The sequence below is a fragment of the Pectinophora gossypiella genome, chromosome 8, assembly GCF_024362695.1.
Source record: "Pectinophora gossypiella chromosome 8, ilPecGoss1.1, whole genome shotgun sequence".
NCBI classification, from domain to species: Eukaryota; Metazoa; Arthropoda; class Insecta; order Lepidoptera; family Gelechiidae; genus Pectinophora; species Pectinophora gossypiella.
Window position 1 is genome coordinate 14,130,357 of NC_065411.1, and position 22,090 is coordinate 14,152,446.

A 22,090-nucleotide genomic window follows, 5' to 3' on the forward strand; every position below is an offset into this window, starting at 1 on the left:
GGACAATATTAATTAACAGGATGAACAAACATTTTAAATTCAGAACAACATCCGGTTTCATTTTCACTACATAAATATTTTTATGGGCGTCAAAATAAACAAAGTGTCAATTCATAATTTTATTACAATTAAAATCTATATAGGTAAATTATAAATATAATTAAACTAAATATTATTATAAATGGTGTACACAAATCACATACAACTAGATGTACTGAAATATATACGTACCTATGTCTTCAAAAGGGTGACCAATGTTAGAGTTAATTTTAGGACATTTAACTATAAGCTAAGTAAAATAATATAATTATGAATATTGGTAGGTATCGTATTGTTAATTATAGCGTGATTTTCGATAAATCAGTAATTATTTAGATTAGGATATATAATTTGGAAGTATATCTTCCTTAAAATTATAATTTCAAAGTAGATGTTGTTTGTTTCGCTATAATATAGATTTTTATATATGAGTTAACAGTACACCCGCGATTCTCACATCACGATGGCGGGTGTACCTAATATTCAAAATATCATTGTATGGACGTAGGTACACAGATTTTCAGGAGAGGTACGTAAAAGTACACAGAAGGTACCAAATAACGGCAATATATTCGGGCCAATCTGAAAAATACACCTGCGATCCTGATATACACGTTTTTTCAACCTTTACTTGTTTCTTCTACGCTTACTTGATAATTGCTCTATAGTCAAACTGCTCTTCAACGACATTCGTAAAATATATATCCGTCGTGTTTTAGGCTCCATCCTATATATTTGTTGTAATGTGAAGTATTCCAATTTATTTTGATTCATATTTGCCATCACTTCTGGTGAAATAGCTGATATGGCCTCTAACTGTAGAGCACTGATTTCGTATTCTGGCAAATCTGAAAAATTTATGTAGTAATTAAAATTATAGAATATTGTTATCCGCAATTATATTGTGGTCGTTGGATAAAAAAGCTATCACAAAACGTGGTAAATATAGTGTTAATGTAGTGAACTATGATACTGACAGCATGACCTCTTAGTTGTCCTCTACAACAGATGAACAAAACCCAGAACGATATGTTTATCACAGTTTTCATAAATATGCCTAGAGGCAGGTGTCATCAACACAACCACAACTACAACTAGGTACCAATTATAATATAAACAACTAACGCGTTAACAAGAAACCTATTTTCTTAATTTCATGTGACGACCATTGGTAAGGTCGACCATAAGCTTCACGGTGAGTAGCAATATTGTATAGAACCTGTAACAATTGAGAAAATTTCGGTAATATTATCTGTCAATTTGCTACTTTCATGTGGGTTGTACAGTGCGACCTCACCAATCGGCGGTGTCAAATTACCGTCATACCGCGCCTTCTGAAGCACGGAATCATCTTATTTTGATTGACATGTACCCTCCCCACCAGGTTCGAACCCAGCAGACATTCACAGTTTAATAATGAACTAAAATACTTACATGGAATAACATAAGTATAATTTGTAAATTATAATTAATGATTATAATAACTACGTACCGATATTTGTGTGTTGGTACATTTATCAAGTTTACTGAAAATTTCTGAATTAATATCTGTAAAATCTTCAGGTTGTATCAATTTCATGTCCGATGCTGGAAAACCGCAAATTAAGTAGCCTAATTTAGTAATTGTTGATCCGTTTCTATACCAATGTGGACCGAAATATCTTTTGTATGACGCTGCCAAGACTCCGTACTAAAACAATTAATAAGTTAATGAAATTGAAATTTTACTATTACTTTTTAATTATTAAAGTAGCTAATTTCAATTATCGAACCTTGCGTGGTGATAAGTCGATTTCAGTCCGTGCAAAATATTTTCTTACGCTACGATCCCCAAAATTTATATAGTATAAGTCCTCTTCCGGTACTACATTCAAGAGACTATCAAACGCCGTTAATTCACGACCTCGTAAATAGGCTGCAGTTTTTCCATCTACAATAAAAATGGAAATGATTAAGCATTGCCGGCCGCTTGACTCAGTATTCTAATATTTGTGCAATAGTAACATTTTACATATCAATGGATCTGTGCATCAGCATTGAAGGTAGAGTACGCGCCACTAAAGAAGTCTCGCGAATCTCAATGAAAATAAATGAGAAGTCATAATAATTCTATTGACACTGCGACACTGGCATAGCGGCCGCGTGAGCTTTTTCGTGGCGCAGACTCTTAGTATGGTTGGTGATACCCTGTCCATTTATTATTTTTTGTTGAAAATGTATAAAATCTATTACAGTTATGTAACTGTAATAGATTTTATACATTTTCATCAAATACCTAGTATTTGATGATTCAATAATGATCGTACATAAAATGCATGCGCAATGATGGCTATGGTTTCACTATGAGTTAATCACAGGTACCTAGGTAATATGTTTTTGTTAAACATTAGCTTTGTTCCTTAAACACCAAATAATCTCATTTCCATGATCCTGCCTGAGCAGAATTACACCTGTCTGCCAAGCGGTGCAAATCATATCGAGAGCTCCGGCCAATAAACGTAGCGAATGTTATCTAAGCAGATAAACGTCGTAACGCAGACCCCGCTGTTGTCCTAATTCCTAATGTTCCAAGTTTCAGCAAGTGCTACTACTATTTCAATTTAGTACCCTTATCATAAATCATAATCGATCAAAATAAAATTAAATCAATTATAATTTCTACGAACCAGTTACGATATCCCATGCCAGAATGGCTTTACTGATGGGTATTAAATGTTTTTTCGTATATGTCAGTATATGCAAAATACTTTCAGCGTCGATTCTCAAAAAAGATAAAGGAGGTCCAAAAAAAATAACGTTCATTGAATTTTCCAGAATCATCCAATTGTCCAGTTCATCGTAAAAATTTACGTCAACATCAGCATCATCTGAAAAAAATATTATTTAATGAAACATTTTACCAATATTGTTTAATCGAGACTTTTTATAGATCAGATTTGTTTTGGACAACATTCACTACATGGCTAGACAAAGAGTAGCGTGGAGGGCTCTCACCCTAACGCAAGTGGATTTAGTCATGTTAAAAAGTTAATAAGTGAATAAGTGCCTGATCGATTCGTACCAAATAAGCAATTTAGAGAAAATTTATTGAAAATAGTACCTACCTTGTTGCTGGGTCGCTATCATAGAATTTTTTTCGTCATCATACTGATAAAATAAATCATCTATAGATTTTGTTGATGCATTACTGTAAAAAAGTGTAGGTAGGTAAAAAAATGAAACACTTTTACAATGTCCCATAAATATAAAAAATATTGTCATTGCATTTTTATTTCTCTTACCATTGTAATAATTCACATAGTAATATAAAACAAAGTGACTTTAATAATAATACATTAACCCACAGGACGGTTACGTTAAGCATATTTATTTTATGTTTTATTTCCACTGAGTAAACTTCTCAACAATTACATTCTGTCGACGATTTTTGAATTTGAAATCTTGTTGGTTATGTATGGGATTTGTTTGTGTTGCCAAAACGGATTTTTAGAAAATTAATTTTGATCAACCTTTCTATGAGCGCTTGATGAGAGTTTTAGTATTACATCGAAAGAACTTCATGTTTGAAGAATATAAATCATAATATAAATTGGCTCAAAGGTCTCGTTATCATGAGCTGTAATTTAAAAATAAAACTAGTCAAGTCCGAGTCGGCGGCGCCACCCACGCCACGATAGAGGTTCCGCAGCTACGGCGCTAGTGTTACGATATTTGCATAATAATTATTATGATTTACGAATTAGTTCTATGAAAATCCGCGGGAGTTCATTCGTAGCGCGTAGGTACTCTATCTACTCTGTGACTGTGACAGCTAGCCAGCCAGCCAGCTGACGCTGACATATTTGTTTGACAGCAAGCGCAACGCAACATCTTGTTACCTATAACCTAAAAGTAGTTAATCTAGGATTAAAGATAATATTCTAGCATAAAAGTTATCATATAATATACGAACATTTGTATCTTTAAAAGAATGCTGTATCCTAAGTTATAATCATAGTGGTTTTGTGTGGGTTGCATTAAGTGTTAATAATTGTGTTTTGTGTTCATTTATAGTCAGTAGCAAACATGGGGATTTTGGAAAAAATATCTGAGATTGAAAAGGAAATAGCGAGGACTCAAAAAAATAAAGGTAATATACAAGATATTACGTTATGAAATTAGTATTTTAATATTTGTCAGTGTCGAACTGCAAACATGTTTACAGATTTTTCGCTATATTATTAGCGTACCTGTTAGTCCGAACAAACCGGTTTAAATAAAAATACGTATATTTTGTTAGTTAAAAAGTGTAACTTCATACAATAGACACCCTAAAAAAAGTAAATGTGTAAAACACAGAACTTTCAGTGTTGCACTATCCATATTTTCAGAAGAGTCTATAACCTCGAAGGTTAGAATACATTTAGAGTATTAATATAAGTGTAAAAAAAGAAAATAATCTTTTCATGAAACCATTATATACCTATGGACATAAAATGTATCTCTCTATACGAGAAACTGTTAAAGACATGATTGCAATAACATAAACAGCCTATATATGTCCTATTGCTGGGTACAAGCCTCCCCTCAATCAACTGGGTTATGGAGCATACTCCACCATGCTGCTCCACTGCGTGGAAGTGTTTTTACAGTTAATAGAATCTAATTTTACTTTTCGACTTATTTTCTATTTTTATTTATGAATTAAGTAACAATGAGTACGACCTTTGGCGGCTTTTATTGAAGATGTCACGGGACAGTATTTCCATACAAACTCCAAAGAAAACATTTGTGTTGACATTTTGTTAAAAGTATCTTGTTTGACTAGGTTGTCAAGTAGCCAACTGCAACAACAGTTTATAAATATGTAGTTTTTATACAAAATGTGAACTTTGTCAGCTACTGAATACCACTTGGGGTTGCTGAAGGCGAAGCTTGCGAAGTACCGGTCCCAGCTGCTGGAGCCGTCGAAGAAGAGCGAGAAGGGCGAGGGGTTTGATGTGCTCAAGTCCGGAGATGCTAGAGTGGCACTTATAGGCTTCCCCTCCGTTGGTAAGGTATGTGTATCTTGGTATATCCTCGTAAGGTCTGGATTTCCAGACACAATAGTTAAACAATGGGATTTGGATTTTAAAAGGACTTTGGGCCTTACGTCCATATAATGACTTGTGTAAATTAAACATAACATAAGGCCACCTGTTGTACAGTCATGAGCAATATTTGACATTTAATGAGACTTACGGTTTAATTCTCAAAAAAGTTAATGTGACATGGTTTCAAAGCGTATACATATTAGTACTCGTGACCGTACTAGCTATCTAATTATAATTATGTATGTTTTAAATGCAATAACAACCTCCATGGTCCAGTGGTTGAGCGTTGGGCTCACGATCCGGATGTCCTGGGTTAGATTCCCGGTGGGGACATATCACAAAAATTACTTTGTGGTCCCTAGTTTGGTTAGAACATTACAGGCTCATCACCTGATTGGCAAGATGATCCGGGTTTCGGAAGGCACGTTAAGCCCTTAGTTAGTATGTTAGTTTGATGAGGTTGGTACTCCACGTCCCCTGGGCGACAGTCATGGGTGTGAGGTGTACCCAAGTAATGAGAAAATAGGTAATTGTCACATTAAAGCTATACAACGCCATCTACATATATTGTTTTTGGTGAACCTAGCCTGGAAAGTCTCTCATTGTTTATAGATGCATTAATTTTTAACCAACTTCAAAAAAGAAGGTTACCAATTGGGTTACTAGGTTCTAGATAAATTATAAAATTCTGTTTACTAAATAAAGACAAATTACTAGATAAAAACATTTTCTTTTTTTTAGTTAACTTAAGAATTTTAATCAGAAAAACGTAATAAGTCCGATATTTTATCGCGTTTTTTATGACGTCACAGTGTGCTTTTTCATGCAAATTCCATGGGCATTACGACTGATTTGACTAGTTGGATGCTAGCCTATTTGACTCGTTTGTATGTAATTAAAGTTTCGCTCGATGTTTCCAGTCGACCCTGCTCTCGACGCTGACGCACACGCACTCGGAGGCTGCGAGCTATGAGTTTACGACCCTCACCTGCATCCCGGGAGTGATCGAGTACCGCGGGGCCAACATACAGCTGCTTGACTTGCCCGGTATCATTGAAGGAGCCGCGCAGGGCAAGGGTAGAGGACGACAGGTGTGTAAAACCTTTTTATACTTGTTTTGTGCGTGTTTTATTAATAGTCAATGGGAACATTTTGCGGCACCTCCAGTTGATTGAGGGGAGGCCTGTGCCCAGCAGTAGGACATACTCATATATAGGCTGTTTATGTTATTGCAAGCAACTTGGCACCGCACCACCATTCATAAAGTTTATATATTACAGGTGATAGCTGTGGCGCGCACAGCGGACTTGGTGCTGATGATGCTGGACGCCACCAAGCCATACGTGCACCGGCAGCTGCTGGAGAAGGAGCTGGAGAGCGTCGGCATCCGGCTCAACAAGCCCAAGCCAAATATATACTTCAAGGTAACATTCGAACCCCGGTGGGGACATATCACATTAAAATCGGTATATAAGGAAAAAATAAGTTACGCTAATTTTAAAATTTTGTGCAGCAAGTCTTTCACCCTGGACTCTTCATCCAAGATAAGCAACAAAAACGGCAACTGAGCCCTGAAGGTGATAATATCACCAGAAATATAAGACCAAAAACTGATAAATACTGGCTAAGCTACCCCTCTGTCGAAACTTCAAACAGGTTTGATGCGCTACCCGTTGATGCCAATGCAAATGAGAACTTTGAACAAAAAGTGCCCAAACCACCTCCAATATATGTGGATAAGGTGACGTACATACAACCACTCATAAATATGCTGGATGAATATGCTAAAGACAATTATGACCTAAAAGTACTACGCGCCGACCAAGTAAGGATTCGAACTAAATCTCCTGAGGCTTACACCACAGTAGTCAAACAATTAGAACTTAAAAACACCGAATTTTACACTTACAAACCCAAACAAGAACGTGGTTTTGTTGTAATAATGAAAAACATGCACCCGTCAGCAGACCTAAGTGAAATTAAAAAAGAACTTGAAGAGTTAGGGCATAAAGTTATAAATATATACAATATCAAGCAAAGATCAACTAATAAACCTCTACCCCTTTATTCCCTAGAACTAGAACAAAACAATAAAAATAAAGAAATTTATGAAATAAAATCAGTACTACATTGCTGTGTCACATTTGAACCTCCAAGGCCCAAACGCCAAATCCCACAATGCGCAAAATGCCAACAGTACGGGCACACAAAAAAATACTGCCACCGGAAACCCAAATGTATCAAATGTGCTGGAGACCACCTGTCACCGCACTGCGTACGCAAGGAAAAGTCAAAGGATGTTAAATGCGTGAACTGCGAGGGAAACCATCCTGCAAATTACAGGGGATGCTCGGTGTACAAGGAATTGCAAAAAAACAAGTTTCCTCCACTAAAAACCCGACTACCCACATTTGAAAAGTCCCCCGGGCCAGAATGTTCAAGACCTTCTCAACCACCGACAATAAGCGTTCACAACCCCACTACTAAACCTGTAAATGAATTTAGAACCTATGCACAAGCCTTGAAGACTGCAATCCCGCCAGAACAAGACCAAAACATCTCCATCCATACTCTTCTACAAATGCTAACTCAAGTGATGCAACAAGTACAGAACATGACCAACCTTCTGCTAAGATATGTCAGTGCTAGTTCACAAAATTCAACTTCAAAATAGCTATTTGGAATGCCAATGGCCTGTCACAACACACTCTTGAAGTAGCAACGTTTTTAAATACACACAAAATTGACATCTTAATGATATCAGAAACTCATTTCACAAGTAAGAGCTATTTCGTGATCCAGGGATATAAGCTGTACTACCAAAATCATCCTAGTGGGCGAGCACATGGAGGATCTGCAATTCTTATTAGGGCTGCAATAAAACATCATGAAATTCATCCATATTGCACAGAAGCAATACAAGCCACTAAAATAGAAATTGAAAACAGCACCGGGCCTATTACTATCGTGGCATTATACACTCCACCAAAACACTCAGGACATAGATTCATAGCTGGAGGAGATTACAACGCTAAGCATCCTCACTGGGGTTCCCGTATAATAAATACAAAAGGCAGACAACTCCTAAGTGCTGCTCAAAAATTGAATTTAAATTTTTTATCTACGGGCAAACCAACTTATTGGCCTACTGACCCCAAACGAACAGCGGACTTGATGGATTTTGCTGTCTATAGAGGACTATCAAAAAATTTACTCTGCTGTGAATCATCCCTGGAATTGTCTTCTGACCATACACCTGTACTCATAAACTTCAGCACTAAAATTGACCAGAAACCCCCGCCTTGCAAACTATATAGCAACAAAACAAACTGGGATGCCTACCGCCAGTATGTCTCTACACACCTAAACTTAAAAATACCCTTAAAATCAGATGATGATATAAGCAGTGCGGTGGAACACTTTAATCACTCAATCCAAAAAGCCGGATGGTCTTCAACACCTGTAACCAAACCCCCACCAGCACAAAGCTACAGCACAGAAATTTTACAAAAAATATTAGACAAAAGAAGGGCGAGAAAGATTTGGCAACAGACTCAATATCCAAGAGACAAAAAACACTTGAACCACCTCATAGCCGAACTTAAGCAAGCTTTATCGGACGAAGATAACAATGCAACCAGTGCTCGCCTGAAGGCGCTGGATCCAACAAAAGCCACAAACTATTCGCTATGGAAAGCCTCAAAAAATATTAAACAACCCATCGCATCACAACCACCTCTAAGAAAGACTAACAACACCTGGGCTAAAAGTGATATGGAGAAGGCTACCGCATTTGCTGAGCACCTGCAAACAGTTTTTACTCCAAATCCGTGTGAAGATTCTTCCAACGTAGAGACAGATATAGACAAGGTAATTGAACAAGCGAATCAACTGGACACACCTCTCAGAAAAACAACAGAAGCTGAACTTACTGGGGTGATCAGGAGGCTAAAACTTCAAAAGGCACCTGGCTATGACCTTATAACTTCTAAAATGCTAAAAGAACTACCTCAAGAAGGCATAAAATTTCTCACGCAGCTGTATAATTCTGTTCTCAGACGATCCTTTGTACCACCACAGTGGAAAGTGGCCCAAATAAAAATGATCATCAAACCAGGAAAAAATTCTGATGATGTCAAATCATATCGACCAATTAGTCTTCTTCCACTGCTTTCCAAAGTCATGGAAATTCTTTTGCTTACAAGATTGAAGCCGATAGTGAATCAACTAAAGCTGATACCACAACACCAATTCGGATTTAGAGAGAAACATGGCACCATTGAACAGATACACCGGCTGGTAGAAACAATAATCCATTCGTTTGAACACAAAAAATACTGCTCTGCAGCTTTCCTCGATATATCCCAAGCATTTGACCGGGTGTGGCACAAGGGTCTACTATATAAACTAAAACAAATGTTGCCATCTTCATTCTACATTTTTATACAGTCCTACCTCAACTCTAGGCACTTCTTTGTGAAACAAGAGGAAGAAATCACTAACCTGTACCCAATACAGGCAGGCGTGCCACAAGGTAGTGTTATGGGCCCCTTGCTCTATCTATTATACACTTCAGACCTTCCAATTGAAGGTAACGTCACAATTGGTACTTTTGCAGACGACACAGCTGTCCTCGCTACAGACACTGACTCAACAGTGGCCTCTCAGTTACTTCAGACCAGCCTCGATAACATAACTGAATGGCTAAAGAAATGGCGCATAAAGGCCAATGGTGCAAAATCCGTTCATGTTACCTTCACCCTGAGAAAAAATAACTGTCCACCAGTTATACTAAATGATGTTGAAATCCCCCAAGCAGATGAAGCCAGATACCTTGGTCTTTATCTTGACAGACGACTCACATGGAGAAAGCACATATTTACAAAACGTAAAGCTCTTAGCATGCAATTCCGCAACCTATATTGACTAATGGGCCGAAAATCTCAACTTTCAATGGAAAATAAATTAATATTATACAAATGTATTTTGAAACCCATTTGGGCGTATGGAATACAACTCTGGGGAACAGCCGCACACTCCAATATAGAGATCCTACAGAGATTCCAAAATAAGACCCTCCGCATTATCACAAATGCTCCATGGTACATTACCAATAGCAGATTACACAAAGAGTTGGGTATCCCAACAGTAAGTGAAGAGTTAAAAAATGTAAGCTGCTCTTACAAAAACAGAATAACAGCCCATCCTAATATACTGGCCAGGCCGCTCATGGATGAGCACACACAACTAAGACTAAGAAGGAGGCTGCCGCAGGATCTAGCCAACTAAGGCCCAAAATAGGAAGCGACACTGGTCGCTTACCTAAAATGATACCTATACACCACAAGAAGTGCTTATTATCCAAGGGTGATAGATTGCGCGCAAAAAAGGGGTTAAAAAAAAAAAAATTAAAACCATTTCGAGATTTTGTCTTATTTCTCTAGTTTTAGCTCTTAAATTAGTCGGATGGTGTTTATTATAACAAAAATCGTGTATACACTTCTCATCAAAAAAATCGAAACACTTCCGTTTTCATTGTTTCTGTCCGAATTTAACACAAAAAAGAATTCATACGATGAAAAAAAATACATAAATGTATAGCTGGCAGTTTGGCCATTACAGTAATAAGCGAAAATTCTAAATTCAAAATTAGAATTTCATTTGTTTATCTTATAAACGAAATGAATCACTGTTTTGAGACAAATGTGTGTTTAGGGTTGGAGTACATTTAGCGTTTAAAAACTAAAAATTGGCGCCTATCCTTAAACTTTTTGTTTTTTATTTCAATACTGTGACTTTGGGACGTCTGAAAAAAGGTTTTTTTTCTAAAACGTATGGATACTTCGCCCACAGAAGCCGCCCAAGTTGTGGCATTGCTGGATTCTGGCCTTAGTCAGCGTGTTGTGGCTGCAAGACTGCATCTAAGCCTGTCATCTGTTCATAGAGTCTATAAACGTTATCGGGAGACTGGTTTGTTCACGCGCCGTTCAGGATCTGGTAGGAATCGGGTCACTTCTGAGCGAGATGATCGATTTATTGTAACAACTTCTTTAAGAAATCGACGCCTTAACGCTTTTCAACTGCAGCAGCGGCTTCGTGTTGTACGAAGGGTGGCTGTAAGTGACTCTACAATTAGAAGAAGGTTGAAGGATCGTGGACTGGTACCGCATAAGCCAGCAAATGGGCCGAAATTAACTGCAGACCATCGAAGAGCGCGCCTTAACTTTGCACGTGAGCACCTAAATTGGTCAAACCTACAGTGGAGCAAAGTTCTCTTTTCTGATGAGTGTAAAATTATGCTGTATGGTAACGACGGAAGGAACAAGGTCTACAGAAGAGACGGAGAACGCTATGCACAATGCTGCATTGAAGAAAAGGTCAGCTATGGTGGCGGTTCGTGGACGGTTTGGGGAGGAATCAGCGCCGACGGTAAGACAGAGCTTGCTTTCGTGTCTGGGCCTCGTCTGCCTGCACTAAACTGTCATCGGTACGTCGAAGAGTGTCTCGAGCCTCATGTGATGCCCTATGCACATTTTATTGGCAACGGCTTCATATTCATGCACGACAATGCTAGGGCTCACACCGCGGGCGTCGTACGAGATTATCTTAACGAAGTCGATATCTCTATTATGGAATGGCCAGCAAGAAGCCCGGACATGAATCCCATTGAACATCTGTGGGATGAATTAAAGAGACGAATTCGAGCAAGAGATCCTGCCCCAGAAACACTTAGCCAGCTGCAAGATGCAATCCAAGAGGAATGGGACAATATACCACAGCATGTGATCGTGACTCTCATCCGATCGATGAAGAACCGTATGGAAGCAGTAATTAGAGCTCGGGGAGGGAATACAAGTTATTAAATAAACGTTTTTTAGCTTTTTTTTTCATTTACGTGTGTTGTTTTATCCATTTCCTTTATACTCCATACGGAATAAAAATGACTCATTTAACAAAATACGAAACCTATGAAAAATTCATTTAAATTTAGAACATTAACATTAAGATTTGATAAGCTCATATTACTCACTATTAAACGACATTTAACATTTATTCCTAAATGTACACATTTTTCTGATAATCCTGACAAAACGTAAACTTGCAAGGTGTTTCGATTTTTTTGATGAGAAGTGTATATTTGACCTTCATGTGATCTATAAAGGCAAAGGCGTAACCGTCATTCAGCTTACCTTAGAAGACTTTTTTATTAAAATTAAAAAATATAAATACTGCATGAAAAGGGTAAATTATTCAAATTATTTTTTTTTAATAGCTAAAGCATTTAAAAATATAAAATAATACCTTACATACTAAATTATGATCCCTAGTTTGGTTAGGACATTACAAGCTGATCACCTGATTGTCCGAAAGTAAGATGTACCATGCTTCGAAAGGAACGTTGGTCCCGGTTACTACTTACTGACGTAAGTACGTATTCGTTACATGAGTCAAGTCAGGGACCTTTGGCGGCCCAATAATAACCCTTACACCAGGGATGATGAGGTTGGTAATCCACCTCACAATCTACACGATAGAAAAAGGTAACATTGACCCTGGTTCTACTAGAGGCCTCGTAAATTTATTTTAATACCTGTCATTTTCTTATCCGCCGAAAAGGAAAGGGACGGATAATTGACGGCTGTTAATTTTAAAATGTATGAGTCAATAAATGAATAACCCTTTACATAAACAACTTAACTTTGCATAATGTATTTTTAATATGTTATATTTAAATGCAATAAAGAGATAAAAACGCGACATCGAAGCATAAACATAAATAGCCTATATACGTCCCACTGCAAGGAACAGGCCTCCTCTCAATCAACTGGAGAGGGTATGGAGCGTTCTCCGACATCGAAGCAATTTATCTAAAAAAACAATATTGCTTCTTTAGATGAATTGGATAGTTTCCTAGGTCAAAGATAAATTATAAAATTCTGATTACTAAATATAGACAGATCTAAAGGTAAAAAAAAATGTTTTTTTTTTTCTATTTAACTTATTTATGAATTTAAATAAAGAAAAATGTAATAAAAAGTGCGATGTTTTTCACGTTTTTCTATGACGTCACAGGTTGCTTTTTCATACAAATTCCATAGTACTTTCGTGTTTTGACGTTTAGTAAAAAGTAACTGATTTAACTAGTTGGAAACTACCCTATTTCTTTGATGTGGCCTTTTTAATTCCACGCATTCCTATCTTGTAAGTAGTAATTAAATTCTTCTCGTCTATCGTGTGGGTTGCGTGGTGAATTACCAATCTCATCAACCCTGGTGTCAGGGTTACTACCGAGCCAATTGTTGAGTAATTAAATTAATTGATGTATTACAGGTAAAGAAAGGCGGCGGTCTGTCGTTCAACTCGACGTGTCAGCTAACCAAGGTGGACGAGAAGATGGTTCAGATGATCCTGCACGAGTACAAGATATTCAATGCTGAGGTGAGAAAAGGGGGTTAAAACCCACATGATAGAAGAAGACTTGCCCCTTCCGTCCTTCATTGCCGTCTAATGGCTCCTATCTCCGCCTCTGCTGATCACCCGTATCCCTGGGCAAGGGTTCTACGTTATACCCCGCAGGTCTGGGTGCCTATCCGTACTCAGTCACCATCTCACTCCGGCCTGTCCAATTCAGTTGGCCTGAATCACTCAAAGCCTTTTCTCAAAAAATTTCATCAGAGGTCCTTACTCTTACTAGGGGGCGGGTAAGAATCTTAATAAGGGCCCTCACGGGGCATTGCAAACTCAACAAGCACCTACATAGAATGGAGGTGACAGAGTCCCCTTTATAATAATAATAAATTAATTTATTCCAGATTAACATAACCATATCTAATAAATTAAATTAATACAATTACAATTATCATTCAAAATTATGATTATCAATAAAAAAAATATATAAAATAAGTAAAGTAAATTAATGATTATTTTATCCCAACTGGGGTGTGGACGCTTCGCCAGAGCTCGTGTAACGGGCTGGCGGGCCAGTCGCGCACCGCGCATACGACTGCAGATTCTGTTTAAAGGAAGATGAGACCCCATTACACCTGCTGTGCAGCTGTGAGGCTCTCATACACAGTAGAAGCCTAACCTTGGGGGGCCACATAATGGATCCCCAGGAGGTCATGGAGCTTCCTCCCAAAAAGACGCTCGATCTAATCGAACGGATCGGTATAGAGGAGGAGTTTTAAATGTATATGTAGGGACTTGGCCACAATAGATATGACTAGGTCGCAGTGGCCATTCGGGCTGCATTAGTTCGAGTCTTGATTCACAAATAATAATAAATAATAATCTCACTCCGGCCTACCCTAATGTGATGTTTCCGTGCAGGTGTTGTTCCGGGAGGACTGCTCCGCGGACGACCTGATCGACGTGATCCTGGGCAACCGCGTGTACCTGCCCTGCCTGTACGTGTACAACAAGATCGACCAGATCTCGCTGCAGGAGGTGGACCGCATCGCGCGCGAGCCGCACTCGGTCGTCGTCAGGTACTGTTGACGCATTCATATTCATAATCATATTCATATTCAAAACCATATTCATATTCAAAATCATATTCATATTCAAAATCATATTCATAATCATATTCATATTCAAAATCATATTCATATTCAAAATCATATTCATAATCATATTCATATTCAAAATCATATTCATAATCATATTCATAATCATTTATTCGCAATAAAAATGGTATTACAGTTTGCAGTTGGTCAGCATTTGTGTTGGACATTTGTTCTACATTTTTAGTTATTTAAATTGTAACATGCAAATAGTAAAATAAAATAAAATTAATAATTTAAATGTCAATCATTAGGTGCATTAATTGTGAAATAATAATAAAATGGTTTACAATGTCATTATTCAAACAAACAATCATTATTCGCACAACCACACTCCAATCACATACAGTCATGACTCAGTCATGAGCAATATTATGTACCCACTTTAGAACCCTGTCGCACTATCATATTTGACATTTCATCATCAACATCCTATATACGTCCCACTGCTGGGCACAGGCCTCCCCTCAATCAACCAAAGACAACCAAAGAGGGGGTATGGAGCATACTCCACCACGCTGCTCCAATGCGGGTTGGTGGAGGTGTTTTTACGGCTAATAGCCGGGACCAACGGCTTAACGTGCCCATTTTTGACATTTAATGAGACTTAATGAAGAAGAAGACTAACGGCCTCCGGTGGTGGTCCGGTGGTTGAGCGTTGGGCTCACGATCCGGAGACCCCGGGTTCGAATCCCGGAGGGGACATATTACAAAAATCACTTTGTGATCCCTAGTTTGGTTAGTACATTACAGGCTGATCACCTGATTGTTCGAAAGCAAGATCAGTCATAACCTTGACACCAGGATTGATGAGGCTGGTATTCCACCTCACAACCCCCACGATAAGAAGGAGAATGTAAATTACGACATTTCATTGAAATTATTTGTTTCTTTACTTACTCTTCGTAATGACAGCCGGCCATTGGACATTTCACAGTCCGCCGTAATACGCTAGTTTCCAACTAGTCAAATCAGTTACTTTTTACTAAACGTCAAAACACGAAATTACTATGGAATTTGTATGAAAAAGCACACTGTGACGTCATAGAAAAACGTGATAAAAAGTCTAACTTTTTATAAAGTTTTTTTCTTGATTAAAATTCATAAATAAGTTAAATAGAAAAAAAGAAATTTTTTTTCGTTAGTTTTAGATTTGTCTTTATTTAGTAATCATTATTTTATAATTTATCTTGGACCTAGGACACGAGCCAATTGTAACCGCTAGTTGGCGCTGTCTTCGCGCACCCAGCGTATTACCTGTGCCAGGTGGCGCCGCTCTTCGGAAACTAAATATATTTTTAAACATATTTAATTACGGATATAAGCAACCCACAGAGGAGCAGCGTGGTGGATTATGCTCCATATCCCCTCCGGTTGATTGAGGGGAGGTCTGTGCCTAGCAGTGCGACGTATATAGGCTGTGTATGGCATGTTATAATACACAGGTTGTTAGTAACATCGTAACGAATACTCAGGGGGATGATTCAGGCAGATTCTAAGTTAATATCAAGTGGAATTTTCCGACGCAAAATTCATGTATTTTTTGTTTTTTTTTTATATTATTTTCAATTCCATACTTTTGCGATGGAACATTCCACTTGATATTAACTTAGAATTATGACCTGAATCATCCCCCTCAGTATTTGTTACGATGTCACTAACGCCCTATCTATTTGTATAGCTACTTGTATGTACATACTTGTATAGGGTGTAGGTGAAAATTCATGAAAATTTTAGTGTTTTTTTTTTATTATTTTCTGTTCCATACTGTTTGTGTTGTGGTAAAGATAGCTTCGATAGCTCCAGTGGTGTACGTAAACATAGGTCGCGTTGGTTGTTTGAGCGAAAAGGGCGGTTATACAAAAAATATCCTACGGATAAGTAACAGAGGGAAGGTGGGAAAAACTTACGGATGCGCTGCAAAACGGAGATTTATATCCCCGGGGATACCGTTGCTCGACGAGGGCCCTCGGAGATGATGATTCAGATGGCTGCGTGCACTTTTATGATGATAATTGTATTTTGTTTGGTCGGCCGGCACTCTCACGCACGGTTGTTGAAGCAAGAAGGGAATGAATGATTCGGAAATTTGAGTGAGCGTGTTCGATGAATGAATGAGCGCCGCCGGGTGATAGGAAAGGGTAGGAAGCGGGAATGTCTGATACTTGAACACATACTTTTGCGACGGAAATATCAGTTGATATCAACTCAGAATCATGGCCTGATTTATCTCTCAAAGTTTTCGTTACGATGTCACTAACACAATGTATAACATAATATATGTTTCCAGTTGCAACATGAAGCTAAACCTGGATTATCTGCTGGAGACGCTGTGGGAGTACCTGTCCCTCATCCGGGTGTACACGAAGAAGCCCGGGCAGCCGCCGGACTTCGACGACGGACTCATCCTCAGGAAGGTGCGTACACCCTGGATCTGTGTTGTTCAAATTCAAAATTATCTATTCAGTAGGTAACATAGTTACACTTTGAATCGTCAATTTTTACATAACGAACGTCTCATCCGCCTAAAACTACTGCAGCTTCTCTTCTTAGTTTGACAGTCTTCTGGTTTTTTGGGGTCAAACCACTAAGAGTTTTCCTAAGCACGGGCATAAAGTCCCGTCCGAGTCAGATTTTTCGATTTAATTTTCTCATAACATAAATAGCCTATATACGTGCCCCCAATCAACCGGAGGGGTATGGAGCATACTCCACCACGCTGCTCCACTGCGGGTTGGTGGAGGTGTTTTTACGGCTAATAGCCGGGGCCAACGGCTTAACGTGCCCTCCGAAGCCAGGAATCATCTTACTTTTTCGGACAATCAGGTGATTCAAGCCTGAAAAGTCCTTACCAAACAAAGGACAGTCTCACAAACTGATTTCGACAATGTCCCCATCGGGAATCGAACCCGAACCTCCAGATCGTGAGCCTAATGCTCTAACCACTAGACCACGGAGGCTGTTAAATAATTTTCTCATTATTGCCAGTTTTTTGTTATCTTTTCGTTTATTCCAGGGTGTGTCAGTAGAGCACGTATGCCACGCGATCCACAGAACTCTAGCAGCCCAGTTGAAATACGCGCTAGTATGGGGCACTAGTACCAAATACTCGCCGCAGCGAGTGGGCATCAACCACGTGGTACACGACGAGGACGTGGTGCAGCTCATCAAGAAGTAAGCCCCGACTAAAGCCGCCAAGCCGCCCGCCAAGCGCAAGCCGCGGCTCCCAAGCCGCTAAGCGTCTTTGCATTTGTCTCCACGGAACAGAAAAAAAAGACTGGAAAGGCCAAGAAAGTTTGACCATTGTTTTAGGTTTACGCGGTTATTATCATAATTAAAACACAATAACGGGTTATACATTGTTTTAAGTTTACGCGGCTATTATCGTAATTAAAGCACATAATAACGGGTTCTTACCGCGTTTAAATGGGGATATGAGACTCCCGATATTTCGATACTGTTGCAAGTGCCATGATCACGGGATGACTAGGAGTCTCATAACCCCATTTAAAACGCGGTAAGAACCCGTTATTATGTGCTTTAATTACCATAACGGGTTCTTACATACATACATACATAAACTCACGCCCGTAATCCCTAATGGGGTGGGCAGAGCCACAAGTAATCAAAGACAACTTCAACTTCAAGACGACAAGACCGCGTTTAAATAAAAAAATAATCGGGAGTCTCATATCCCTGATTTAAACGCGGTATGCGGAACGACCTCCGTGGTCCAGTGGTTGAGTGTTGGGCTCACGATCCGAAGGTCCCGGGTTCGATACCCGGTGGGGATATATCACAAAAATTACTTTGTGATCCCTAGTTTGGTTAGGGCATTACAGGCTATACACGAACCTGATTGTCCGAAAGTAAGATGATCCGTGCTTCGGAAGGCACGTTAAGCCGTTGGTCCCGGTTACTACTTACTTATGTAAGTAAGTAGTCGTTACATGAGCCATGTCAAGGGCCTTTGGCGGCTCAATAGTAACCCTGACACCAGGGTTGATGACCCACCTCACAACCCACACGATAGAAGAAGAAGAACGCGGTAAGAACCCGTTATTATGTGTTTTAATTATAAAGTTTGACCTAATAGTTTAACTGTTCAACCTTGCACTCCACACGTCCGCTAACGACGCGCTCTGTGAGTCAAATAAACAGGGTGTCAGTGACATCGTAACGAAAACTTTAAAGATGATTCAGATCTTTATTCTGAGTTATCAAGTGAAACTTTCCATCGCAAAAGTATGGAACTGAAAATAATTTAATAAAACATTTAATTTTTTTTATGACTTTTCCGACAGGAAATTCCGCTTGATATTAACTCAGAATCATGGTCTGAATCTTCTCCCTCAGTATTCGTTACGATGTCACAAACACCCTGTATATTTAAAAAGTCGTCTTATGTACAGTGAAACCTGGTTAAGTGAGACATCAAGGGACCTGCAATGTCGTTTCACTTATAGAGGTATTCCACTTACCCAGTGTCTCAGATATACAGGTATTAAATAAATATCTGTCTCATTTACAGAGGGTTCCATTAATAGAGGTGAGAATACAGGTTATTTCAGTTATACAGGTGCGATCATCAAATAAAATAACGTGTTATGTATTTTCCAAATAAACATCTAAAAGCATATAAAATTTACTCGCTGTCTCAGTTATAGAGGTAACTATGATGATAAATCGAAAGAACGAATCCCAGATATAGAGGCTTACCTCGTCCCACTAACAGAGGTAATTCAGTGCCAAAGTGTTGGGACCTCAGCATGAGTTCCAGTTATGGAGGTTTCTCACTTATCCAGGTCCCACTTAACCAAGTTTCACTGTATTATAACCTGCAGGGTAAGTAGTTAAATATCGACCCTCATCCAAGAAAATCCCTCCTTAGTAGGTACAGGAAAGTTAAAAATCCTATGATCGACTATTTATCAATATGTTACTTTTGTATGCAGTATCTTACGAAAAGTAAAGATAAAATTGCAGTCTATCACATAAAAAAATACACGGTCGAATTGAGCACCTCCTCCTTTTTTGAAGTCGGTAAAAATATACATTGCCGGTAAAGTGGCTTTGGAATTTGAGAAGCAGTAGAGCTATCGTAGTTATCTGTTTGCAGGAGTAGTAGTAAAAGAGAGTGGGGTTGAACCGGCGACAGCGGTTCTCATACAAAGTGCGCACTTTGTATTACGGCCTTTCCAATCATTTTCTTCTATTCCATGTTTGTCTCGCAGGTTTTTGATTGATATGACAATGCCGACAATACTAAGTTATTAATAAGGTTAATATTAAACTCATATTTATCATTGTTTTAATGAATTGTACACATTTCGAAATGACTGTGTTGAGAGACGTTTGCAAAGTTTGCATAGGACACAATAGAAGCGTACGTGCGTGCGTGCGTACGTATTTGTTATGTTATGTTAAGCGCGGGATTATTTGTAACCGTAAAATTGGCTACTTGACAGTTGTAACAATAAAATATGACATATGGCGGATAGTAGTGTGGAATAGGGCATGAAGGAAACGATTATTATTTCTTTAACTTTGTGTATTTAAAAACGTTTTATAATCTTCTACGTTTTCCTATTTAAAAACAACCGTCCGCCATTTCCCTGTTATTCCGCAATTCTCTCTTCTGTCTCGCTCACTCCTCGCTCTCTCATTCGCACACCTTCACGTTACGTTTCATTCAGCCTACCATTCCTAGTATTTTTTTTTTTTACAAAATACAAGACCCGAAACACGGGCGGCCATGGTTGAGCTTCGTGAAACGTCACATATAATAAAATAAACTATCTGTCAGGTTTCAAGTTTGACAGTTTTTTGTTTGTTGAACTGTGACGTCACTAGAAAAATGTCATGTGACCAACCGTTTACGCGCGAAATTTAAAATAATTGAAGAAAAATATGTTTTTTCTATTATACAAAGCTTTTTTGAGATAATAAAATATTTTAAGAGAGGTAAAATAAGCAATTATATTTATTAAAATCCTTATGCGAAGACTGTTAAGAAGCCAATTATCTTTTAGGCGTTGTAAGTAAAAACTCGAACCGAAGCTATGTAAAATGTGCGTATTCCTTTCGTTGTGTCGAACCTCGCAGTGTTCCACGAGCGACTCCATTGGGTAGTTCCCATTTCCTTAATATACGTTAGTGCTAAAGAGACATATCTCTCGTTTCTTTCGCACTGGGTGATATAATATATCTCTGTCCTATTCTCCTAATCATGATATGTTTTAAGTTTTAATAATTGTCAAAGCACGAGATTACTATTGGAAATTGTATAAAATCGTATACCGTGACGTCATAGAAAAAATCGTGATATAATATCGGACTTGAATTAAATAGACAAAGATAATATGTTTTTTACAACCAACAGTCATGTTTATGTATGAGTGAAAGCTTACAACGCCAGCATTACCAACATAATGAAGTATGTTCCCCGGCTAGACGGCTTAAGTAATGTTGTTGCGATGTATTTGTACAGTTAAGCCTATATTGTATATACTCAAGTATACTTTTGCATTGGAATAAACTTTAAAAATGCATAACGTTTTTTATTATTACTCTGAACCGGCGTGCGTGTATGAAGCGATTGATGAATGTGGAGGAAGCAAGAGAAGTGTGTCAGGATCGAAGCAAATGGAATTCTATAGTCTCTGCTTACCCCGGTGGGAAATAGGCGTGAGTTTATGTATGTATGTATGTATTATTGCTCACGTGATCAGCGGTGAAGGAAAACATCGTGAGGAGATCCACATTCCCGAGAAATGCATTTTCGGAGGTATGTGACCTAACCAGTATTGGGCTGGTTTTCCCTTCGCGGGTTGGAAGGTCGGACAGGTGTCGTTTCTTTAAAAAACCGGACCTGATCTTCAGGTTAGGTTAGCGGACAACGAACCGGGAGCGAGGGAACGAGATAATGCTAGGGAGTTGATGATGTTTTGTATTATTGAAAAACGTTATTCTGTTTAGTACCCCCAGCGAATTAGGGTTGAACCATCCCATGCTTCTACCCTTTTCTTTCACTCGATATCACGGTTTCCAGGATTTGTGCCCGGTTACTGATAATGGTGCTAATTCCTTCAGACGCCATCTAATTTTTTTGAAGTTATACCTGTCATATTCTCATCCGCTGAAAAAGAAAGGGACGGGTAATCGACAGGCATAAAATTTATTGAACACACGTCAATTTTAAGCTGAATTCCAATCGTCTAAAAAAATTTACCTCGTCCAATAACCCGACAGAATTAAGTTGACAGTACACGTCAAACGGTTTGCAAACCAGCGAGATGCCTTTCTGATTCGCCCGGGTTATTCATTTACGACTGTCAATCATCCGTCTCTTTCATCTTTGGCGAATATCAAAATGACAGGTATAACTAAGTAAAATTAGGAGGTCTGCAGGAATCG

The 22,090-nt window shown here is 38.5% G+C and overlaps 2 protein-coding genes across 3 annotated transcripts; one reads left to right on the forward strand and one right to left on the reverse strand.

Annotated features, from left to right (window-relative positions):
• Positions 1-106: 106 nt before the first annotated feature.
• On the reverse strand, positions 107-3,602 carry LOC126369255 (uncharacterized). The gene is made up of 7 exons (XM_050013601.1): positions 3,321-3,602; positions 3,144-3,226; positions 2,706-2,906; positions 1,812-1,969; positions 1,532-1,729; positions 1,165-1,258; positions 107-887 (listed from the first exon to the last, which is right to left on the reverse strand). Exons 1-7 carry the CDS (start codon positions 3,401-3,403, stop codon positions 667-669), a joined length of 1,038 nt encoding a protein of 345 aa, XP_049869558.1. The 5' UTR covers positions 3,404-3,602; the 3' UTR covers positions 107-666.
• A 115-nt stretch (positions 3,603-3,717) lies between these two features.
• Positions 3,718-21,228, forward strand: LOC126369252 (developmentally-regulated GTP-binding protein 2). 2 transcript variants are annotated; one of them, XM_050013596.1, is made up of 9 exons: positions 3,718-3,817; positions 4,093-4,168; positions 4,918-5,075; positions 6,032-6,202; positions 6,392-6,535; positions 13,443-13,550; positions 14,442-14,599; positions 16,965-17,091; positions 17,691-21,228. In XM_050013596.1, the coding sequence occupies exons 2-9, from the start codon at positions 4,105-4,107 to the stop codon at positions 17,850-17,852; spliced, it is 1,092 nt and encodes a 363-aa protein (XP_049869553.1). In that variant the 5' UTR covers positions 3,718-3,817; positions 4,093-4,104; the 3' UTR covers positions 17,853-21,228. The 2 variants fall into 2 exon arrangements, with proteins under 2 accessions (XP_049869553.1, XP_049869554.1); XM_050013597.1 differs by having other exon boundaries at positions 3,741-3,821.
• Positions 21,229-22,090: the final 862 nt, after the last annotated feature.

Excerpts from the sequence above, each read along its gene's own strand:
- LOC126369252 (XM_050013596.1), top strand. The coding sequence starts at position 4,105 with ATGGGGATTTTGGAAAAAATATCTGAGATTGAAAAGGAAATAGCGAGG. Across the intron at positions 13,551-14,441 it reads ACAAGATATTCAATGCTGAG|GTGTTGTTCCGGGAGGACTG; the intron begins GTGAGAAAAGGG and ends GTTTCCGTGCAG. Across the intron at positions 14,600-16,964 it reads CCGCACTCGGTCGTCGTCAG|TTGCAACATGAAGCTAAACC; the intron begins GTACTGTTGACG and ends ATATGTTTCCAG.
- LOC126369255 (XM_050013601.1), bottom strand. The coding sequence starts at position 3,403 with ATGCTTAACGTAACCGTCCTGTGGGTTAATGTATTATTATTAAAGTCA. Across the intron at positions 1,259-1,531 it reads GTACCAACACACAAATATCG|GTTCTATACAATATTGCTAC; the intron begins GTACGTAGTTAT and ends CAATTGTTACAG. Across the intron at positions 888-1,164 it reads AATAGGTTTCTTGTTAACGC|ATTTGCCAGAATACGAAATC; the intron begins GTTAGTTGTTTA and ends TAAATTTTTCAG.